The sequence below is a fragment of the Montipora foliosa genome, chromosome 2, assembly GCF_036669935.1.
Source record: "Montipora foliosa isolate CH-2021 chromosome 2, ASM3666993v2, whole genome shotgun sequence".
In the NCBI taxonomy this organism is placed as follows: domain Eukaryota; kingdom Metazoa; phylum Cnidaria; class Anthozoa; order Scleractinia; family Acroporidae; genus Montipora; species Montipora foliosa.
Genome location: NC_090870.1, coordinates 37,345,443 through 37,354,896, shown reverse-complemented (window position 1 = coordinate 37,354,896; position 9,454 = coordinate 37,345,443). Strand labels below are relative to the sequence as shown.

The 9,454-nt window shown below is 40.3% G+C and overlaps 1 protein-coding gene across 1 annotated transcript in view; it reads right to left on the bottom strand.

The window, feature by feature from the left end:
- Positions 1 to 892: 892 nt before the first annotated feature.
- Positions 893 to 9,454, bottom strand: part of LOC137992998 (cyclic AMP-dependent transcription factor ATF-6 alpha-like) — a 22,553-nt gene continuing 13,991 nt past the window's right edge. The window contains exons 11-17 of the mRNA XM_068838644.1: positions 8,698 to 9,132; positions 5,696 to 5,783; positions 5,511 to 5,587; positions 4,622 to 4,690; positions 2,932 to 2,998; positions 2,756 to 2,837; positions 893 to 1,370 (exon numbers count right to left, since the gene is read on the bottom strand). Of these exons, the coding sequence (XP_068694745.1) occupies positions 1,174 to 1,370; positions 2,756 to 2,837; positions 2,932 to 2,998; positions 4,622 to 4,690; positions 5,511 to 5,587; positions 5,696 to 5,783; positions 8,698 to 9,132 (1,015 nt within the window). The 3' untranslated portion in view covers positions 893 to 1,173. The remainder of the gene's footprint in view (positions 1,371 to 2,755; positions 2,838 to 2,931; positions 2,999 to 4,621; positions 4,691 to 5,510; positions 5,588 to 5,695; positions 5,784 to 8,697; positions 9,133 to 9,454) is intronic.

Sequence of the window (9,454 nt, the reverse complement as noted above, 5' to 3'; positions counted from 1 at the left end):
TTGTTTAAGGATCCACTAAAACGCCATTCGCGTTGCATGACTTTCGACGCCATTGCAGGCTAAGTTGATGATTCTACTGTGTCCACCAGAGAAATCTACGCAGTTCCACTACCCTCTCGATCCTAAGAAAATACGCGCAAAAGGCTCTATACACAAAGGCAACACTTACCAGGGGAATGACAGGCAAGACTTTTACCGACACGGAAAAAAATAAAAAAAAAAAAAAAGGAAAACAAACAAACTAAACGCAGACCTCTACTGGGTTTGCCCATAGGCAACCCAGTAAAAAGAACGACGCATGCGACTTCTTTGGCGATAAATATTTTTTTTGGCTTTTGATTGTTTGAAGTGTACAGTTATTACCCGATCTCGACCCCAGAGCTCTTCTCTTGACTGAGGGAGAGAAGAGCTCGCCTTAGTCGATCCGAGGCTTTTGGTGACGAGAATGAGATAAATTATTACCCTTTCCCGTTTACAACAGACAAGGGCACAAGCAACAAACAAAGGCCAGCTGTCTTGTTAGCGTCTTTTTTGCAAACAAATAGTTTGTCCTGATCAAAGGACTACTGAATTTGCTAACCATGCTTATGCTTACGCTAATGTCGCTAGCGATTTTACCGGTGTCACTTACAAATAAGCCCGACAAGGAATTTGTTTTTGCATGTAAACACTTAAATGGTTTAGAGTTTCTTCTTTCAAACTATCGGGGAAAATTTTTGCTTTATAAAACCATACATAAGTAATTTCAACGGCAGTTGAAAGACCGATGAATATTTTATCACTTGCAATAACAACAGAACTCGCTGACGATTCTCCTAGGGACAAGGTGCGTAACGCGCATTATTTTAATGTTATTGGTGTTAAATCATACTTAGTAGCCTGCAAGCAAGACGAAATTATACAAGTTTTATTCACAATTGAAAAGTCCACATGGTTTCATGTGATAAAAATATGGCCTCCACGAAAGATAAGCAGTGTTTGAAGGCTCAAGAACCAAAAGTCTTTGTTTACTAAATAACTATCTTCTGTAAAGCTTTTGCCTTTGGCTATAAAAAGCAACGTGATTTTGACTGGTTGTACGAAAGTGTTTCCCTAAACAACAACGAAGGTTCTCTTCTTAATAACTATATACTCCATTTTTGTAACTACATAATTGGAAGCGCTTCGTTTTATTTATTTGGCTGGTTTGACAAAGGTGTTTCCATTCGGGGCGGTGAATGAAGTCTTGGTGAAGAAGGGTGTGTCCGAATGTTGTACAGGAATACTTGATCTTTTAATATTGACAAGCTTCGTGTCCATAACCTGGCAATCTATCTGCATCATGGTAATCATATCGGTGTTACTGCTATCGTCTTGGTGCCACTCGGTTCCTAGAAAAGCAAAACAGGCTTTAAGAACTTTAAATGTTTTTTTTTTCTCTCAAATTCATGCCCAAACCTGCACAAGAACAATTCTTCCTTAGTTTTTACCTACGCAAATCCGTTAAAGTACTCAGGTTCTTAAACAACGATAAATAAAATATCTCATGGGAAGCGTTTATAGATGACATTCTTCTATCTTTTAAGGCCCAAGTTGCTCGAAGGGTGGATAACTTTATCCAGTGGATAAGTCACTACCCAGGTTTTCAAATATACTACATGTTGAAGGTTGGCTAACTAAGGTGTTCTTGCACGCTTTTACTTAAGCCGCTGTTACACATTGAAACTTTTAGCTGAAACTTGTGTGCAACGGCGCTGCGAAACAAGTTTCAGGAAGCATTGCACGGTGTAACATGGTCGGTTTCGTGAAACTTTTTTGAACTTCCGTTGCGTTGCTGCAACAATCGCAGCAATTGCAGTGGCAATAAGAACAGGAGTTTCAGGGTGAAACAAAATTGTTGGGTGAAACACCACTTCGTGAAACTCGTCTCGCTCGGTCTTGTTACGCTACGCTGCGTAAGCCAATCAGATACCGGCTAAGGCCATAAACAACATTTCGAGACCAGTTTCAATGTTCCCGAACGAGTTTCGACCTTTTATGTGACACGGTACAATGCCTGCTGAAACTTGCACATAAGTTTCAGCTAAAGGTCTCAACGTGTAACAGCGGCTTTACATCTGCTTAAAGTATGCATATTGACAGTTACGTGAGCAAATACTGAATTCTTCGCACGTGGATGAGACTGTCGGATATAATGACTTATCAGGACGATGACTCGTTGCCCTCCTGACGCAAACCACGAAACATTGTTTCCCGAAATGTTTCCTCAGTGCGCAAACGAGGAAGCAAATTAAGCTTCCGCAAAAACTGTTTCCTGGGGCAGCAAACAGGGAAACATTTGCTTCCGCAATAATGTTTCCGCAACATTGTTTCCTAGTTTGTGGGCGCCTTAACGCTCGAAACGCCGTCTGCTCATAGTTGTTTCTTAGAGCGGCTAATTTACCCTTATCAACTCGTAGGACAAAACCATTTGTTTTTTCGTGCCCTTTACATTTTATCATAGCGCTTGCACTAGCTATTTCAGAGGCATAACAAATAGTGTTTCTCCACTCGATTTAAATTTGTTTTTTGTGAACAAAATGATTAGTGTAATCACAGGTCTTAACAAAAATCTTTGTGCTTTCTGCAGCGAGACCATAGCAACGTGACAAAGCTCCTTTATTTGACAGTCGCCGAGTCGTCCCGGGCTTCACACGAACAAGAGCTGACGATCTGTGCTCGTTACCGAAGTCGACTTCTCAATGATTACAGCCTAAACAATCAAAATTCAGCTTACTGTTTGGGGCTGCCATTATCATGAAAGACATTTTCGGTCTTTGAGTAGCGTTGAACTCTGTTGCAGGAAATACCAAATGATCCTAAAAAAAGAAAAGGACAAAGCTTAATTGCAGAGTTGGAAGCACGGCAGACAAGAATAACAAACAGTACTTCATCCCTAAACTGGATACTCACCCGTCGAAAAGACACAACGTACAGAGTATCGGGTTTCCTGTTGATTTCGTCTTCAAAAGCCTTGTACCTAAAAATCACCACGCCGTAATTGAGCACGATATTGGTTTCATTTTACGCCAAAACGGAACAGCCTTAACGATGATAGTCTTATGGAAGTCAATTTTGGGGGAATGTCACTACATTACATGTATAAGTGATCAACTTGAACAAATATTAAGATGTACTCAGGGGCACCCAACGATAATCAGTGAAATATGTGTTCGAGAGAGTCAAACTGTTCTATGCATTTCGGATCTACGTTGCCAAACAGCTACAGATTTCTTTACTAAAACATCACCTAACAAATTCGCAACCAGGAAAAAGTAGTTCCTTACGTTTTCGGAAGGGATGTCTTTGCAATTTTTGTCACTTAAAAAGGTCACCTAGCAGTTTAGGATGAGCAAATGGTTCGGTTGGAAGTTCTTAGAAGGTAACGTTCAGCTAGCAATTTCTGAAATGAAGATATCATTCCCTAAAATTCTCGGCCGGACAAATCAAATTTCAGCTAAAATATCCGAACAGATCAAATTATTCTAGGGGATAAAAACATCTCTTTAGACAGTCTCTGTACCTTACAAGGAGCCTAGAAATGTCTTTCAAAGGCTTTTGGCTTAATTTGCTCGTTGGGTGCCCTAGTGTATTAAGAATTCAAGAAGACACTTAAGAAATGTTTCATTGACCCCCGGGCATTGACCTGTCTATATCTGACACTGATTTCCCTTCAGTTACATAAACGTTTCGCAAGATTTTCTTCGTTACAATGTCTTCATTATATACAAAAATATCCGTTGAAAAAAGCCGCATTAATTCATTACGTCTACAAACTCATTGCTTTGCCTCGTGTGTTTGTGCTAAAATACTACCGATTGGCAAACCGAATCGCAATGGAACTAACAGAAGTAAGGCAAACGTAAAAATAAACAAACGGATAAGGGCTAAAACAATAAATGCAAGAATTGGCGAAAGTTCGAACCAACCTGGCGAACGACCGAACTAAATAACCTGTGAGGGGGCAAATGAAGCAAAAGCTTAAAGGCACGAGAGAATAAAACTGTAACATATTGTTGGCTATCACTCACGTGATCAACAGCTTCGTTTTTCAACGAAAACAAAAGAAAACGTTTGCATAATAATAGAGTTAAATTCCCGGAGGATTTGGTGGGGGCTCCAACATGGCCGCCGTTCCTTTGTTTAGGGGCTCCAACATGGCCGCCGTGACGTCATGTGAAAACCGAGAATTGAACAATACTGCCAACCGGAAAGCAGACCAGTTTTATATTCTTACCATAGGTTACCTGGAACAACTAGTAGGGGGGTGGTTTTCACGTGACGTCATCGCGGCCATGTTGGTGGAAGAAAAACAAAAGATCTCTCATTAGCTCCTTTTGTTCGTCCACTAGAAATTGTACATCGCAGCATTGTTATCTGTCTCTAGAGATTGGTTGCAAACCATCTATAGCAACCATAACACTTGGTCGCGCGCTACAACCAAGCAGCTGAGCGAAATGAAGTGACCCTTTTTGAAAGGTTGGTAGACTAACGTATAGTAGCTTAAAATTTTCCGTTACTTTGAAACTGAATACATTGGGGGTTTAAACTTTAAAAGTTTGGATTCTAATCAGAAAAATAGAAAAGCATAAACCTAACTTACGTATCTCCGCTTTGGAACAATTGAACTGCATTCATGGAGGCCGAATTGGGCTTCCGTGAAAACTTGTGCCTAAGCAAAGAAAAATCAATTTCCCTCAAACAAAATGCGAAAAAGTTTTACTTTTACATATCGTTTAAGTTCCAAAGTAAAAATTGTAACTGGCGTCACAAAAAGTTGTCTTTGTCTGGTACAATGGCCACTAAGAAAAGATCTCGGATGGCTGTTGCAGAGGAGTTCTGTATTGTAAATCTGACTGAGAAGACAGAATATCGCGACTTAGAAATATTGACACTGGCCAAAATATAAATAATCAATAGCGTTATGGTTTGCTTCAGCAAAACTATGTAGCCAGAGTACTTCGTAAAGGAAACTCTTGTTTAATTCTCGAAATGGGTCAAAATAATCTTAAAGAATCTGTAGGCTGTGTGATTCTGAAGGTAAAACGCAAACTCTAAGCCAGAATCAGTTTAAAGAAACTTGGTGCCATGTACGTGAAGAATAATAGCCAGGCAACACAGGCGCTTTTTAACACTTCCACTCCCAAGCTAGTTCTAAATGTTAATTCTCCTTACTGACTGCCATACAATCCTTTAATTGTCAGTTATGGGAATTTGATGATATCTTTAAACAAAAACCCTTAAGTGATAAATTTCTTTATTCTCATCAACAGTTTGCTTGACAATGTACTGATGTTGCAAAGAGAAAATACATATCCATCACTCTTGGGAGCGAAAGTTTTAACATATTCGTAAAGCAGCAGTATAATAAATATAACTTTCTATAAGCAGATACATAATTTGTAGCAGGAGATTTGTGGCTGAGACACTGATTGAGCTGTGCTTTGAATTTCAAAGAAATCACTAAGCTGGACAAAAACATGATCACAGACCTGCTGATCATTCGCTTGACGTCTGAAGTGCAGTTTGATGCTATTCTTAAGGCCAGCTCCTTGATGGCAGATTCCATCTACAACAGACCGAAATAAATGGAAAAAAATATTATAACCAAATTTGACCCTTAACTTTCCAAAAACGATTTTGGCTTAAAACATGGACAAACTTCTAAATTCCCCACCTTGGTTTGCCTACGTCTCTGCTTTCTCTGTTTTACCAAACGCTGATCTGCGTATCTTTTTACCCATCCTTCAAGAGCTTCATTAATCCTGCGATAAGAGAGTAATCAAGGAGATTTTTAAGTACTGTACCAAAGAATATGAACGAGTTTATACAACACCGCCTTCTCCACCTTATCACCAAGGAGTTTAAGCAGCCACAACGGAAACAACAAAGAAAACGACGGATATAACGAGGAAATATGATGCAATCGTTTTTTGTTTGAGAATCTCTGCAAAACAACAAGGTGAAAGTTTGGTGTATCCTAATTTGAGCACTGTTTCTACCGAGCCACCTACTGGGTACTTCGCGAAAGTTGCCCAACATAAATCACGTCACGTGAAGTTCCATACCCTGGGGAGGTAGGAGGATTCAACATCACATGACAGTCTTGGAGCAGAAGCACGTTGGTGGGCGCCCCAGCTCCTTTCCACGTGTACCATTTGTAGAGCCTGTCTACATTAAGCCTAAAACACATCTCGGCTCTCACAGTTACAACTGACCGACAGTGTGCTATTTGACCGCCAGCCGTTGAATTATTCCGCCTGCCGATCTGCTATTTCACTGGTGCTAGAGATAATACACCCACTGCATAAATGGCGCCCAAATTAGAATAACAATACTTAGCCTCGTGTTTATGTTTCAAGACAAAGGATTTTTCTCATGAATGTGAGGCTAAAGATGTATCAAGTATTGTTATTCAAATTTGGGCGCCATTTATGCAAAGGGTCTATCTAGTTGCTGAAGAACAGCTGATGTCTCCCCTGCTGCCAGGAGGCCGGTGTTCTCTTTCAGTTGCCTTTTACGACACGCAGAGAATCCGGGGATCACACGGGTATAACAGGAACAGAAAGACGAAACAGTGAAGTGTACTCCTCGCACTAAACTGGACAATTTAAGCTACTGTCTCTTCATAGACACCTGAAAATTTGAGGCGACTTCAACGGAATTCACAACCCATGACCTCTGCGATGCCGGTGCGATGCTCTACCAACTGAGCTACGAAACCACTCAGTTGGGAACCGGTCAATTTGTGGAGCTCATTCGATCCCGTGAAGGACTCGATGAATGAAAATGAATTAACAAATTGATGTCAGTTTTTCATGCGTTCTGTCCTGTTATTGATCATGAATTTCGTCATAACATTGTCAAAGTAGGTGTGGATCCACGAGGCGATAGCCGACACTTGCATGATAACCCCTCGCGTTCTTCTGGAGGAGTGCATATATCATTCTACAGTGCATCGTAAGCGAAACGACTGGTTCCGTTAACTGAATAATGCTCCTAAAAAAGCGTCCCGAGAGACCGTTGCTTAAACCCCAAAAACACAAAGAACGTGTTGCTGTAAACGTACTATTGGCTGTCACTTGGTGTAGAAAAGGAACCAGTGCAAAGACGACGTAAAAAAAGGAACAAAAATAAAAACATATACAAAGGAAAAAACCAAATACTTCCATACAATCGCCGGTTGCTCTTTAGTGGCCTGTCCTGACCCAAAATTCATCATTAAGTGTAAGTCTTATTCAGTGGTTCCACATAAAGTACGTGCGGATTGAAATGACAAATTATACCAAGGAAAAACTGAAAGCAATACTTCTATACAATGGTCGCTCTTTAAGTGTTAAGTATTAATTTATTCAGTGGTTCTACACTAAGTTCACGTACGTGCGGATATGTTGCTACAGTGTAGTTGCGTAATGTCTTCTGAGCCCCAAAGGGAGGAGAAAAAATACAACTAGTCTTGTTCGTCGTTATTTGCTTTGTTATAAACTCGTCAAACTGAAACATTTCGGTGTGTTAAGCTCTCATATTAGGAAGCTTAAGCGTGCAACGTTAACTTGTCTTCGCCCAATCAGTATCATTTCTCTATTAGAGACAGTTAGTTTCAAAATGCAATAAGTTCATTTCCGGTTCCGGCTTCCGTTCGTGGCTCAAAAACTTAAGCTCCCTATTCTGTGCGTTTTGCTGATCTTATAGAGTGAGATGACATAACAGTAATGAGTAAACGAAAATTAAATATAAGGGTAAGGTGTAACGTTCAGGGATCCCTTCCCTTTTCATTAGAGAGCTTTAGATTCTACGACGAGGACGAGAACGAGTACGAGTTTTGACTGCCCGTTTATAGCGAAAATACTAAGGAGATTTATAACCCGTACGCTTAATCTTACTCTTTGTTAGCAGTATAGGTTGCTCAGTTATTCTCACTGCTGGTAACTGAGCCTTTTTGCTCATCAAAAAATGCCAGAACTGCTACCGTGTTGTTGACTTGTTTTGACTCGACGACATTTTTGCAAAATCTCGTACTAAAATGACGACGGCATCACGTTTTTCCCGCCAAAATGACGCTGGTTTACGCGCACGCTCACTGTTGTCTTATGAGAAAATCTCGTACTCGTAGTCGTTCTCGTACTTTATTATATCTCTCAGATAGTACGCGCGCTGTAATTGGCTAAATTAGCGGGCCGTATTCTAAGTACGGCCCGCTGTACAGCCCGCTAAATTTAAAATTTCGACAAAACATCATCTAGCGAGTTTTTCATGTCAGTTCTGTCGCATAAACTTGTACTGAAAACTGTTTGAATCTTGCAAGCAACTATTTCAAACTTAACAGCCAAGAAGATTTAGTTTTTGGGATTTTGGCACGGCAATCTTTGTGGCAGTTGAACCTTCCGCTTGACTTTGACTAGTTTCCTTGCCCGCGCACCGGTTAACCTCAGAGATATAATAAATATCTTACTAACATCATTTTCTCGGTCAGTACTGTAATTTACGGATCCCCGTAAATTTACGGATCCCGTTGATTTATGGCCCAAGCGCTTCGCGCTTGGGCCATAAATCAACGGAAAAAAACTCGGTCCGTCACTTACAGTACGGACCTCGAACTCGGTTAGTAAGAGGTATAGAATCTAAAGCTCTCTATTATTCGTACACTGCAGCCTATATTCTAAGAAAACGATAACGTACCTATTGACCTCGGTCTTGTTAAACGAACTTGGACAGTAGAACTGTTCATAGAGAGTAGAATTCTGTTGTTTTCTTTCAAATTTCCTTCTCGATTTGGACTTCCTATCTTTTCTCCTGAAATTCCTTCTCTTGTGTTTAGAATCACCGAGGAAATCCCACTTGTTTCTTATCACCATGAGATCTTTTCTTTCTGTGCTTCTGGCCTTCAAAGGATATATATTTTTCTGTGAGGTATTGAGCATGCGTGGATGTGTTGCCTTGATAACTGATTTGCTGTCATATCCTCGACTGACAGGCGCAGAAGACATCATAGGTTTCTCCAGATCGTTAGGTTCATCACTTGAACCCTGGTAATTCAAAAGAGCTCTGCCACGATGAACCACAGAGTCGTGTAAAAAATCCCCTTTGTTGAATCTCCATTGTTCTTTTAAATTACTGTTGACAGAAACCAAGAATGATGTATGAGCATGATGTGGAGATTACGTTTTCAAGTTGGTGATGATAAACTACCATAATCACAATCTTTGAAGTGCCTATCACCTCAACAAACGTTTCCACTTAACTTTATTCTCCGAAAATTCAAATCGCCCCAAATATATAGCGTGTTGGTTTTAGAACCTTTCTTGTTGAAAACTTACTTTATTCACTTTGAAAAGGGGGAAAAGTTGTCTCTATGGCCTTCCCTGCTAGCAGATACCTCTTTTCTTTGCAGAGTTGACGAGTACGGGCAAAGAGACCTCTGCCATGGGTCGAAACT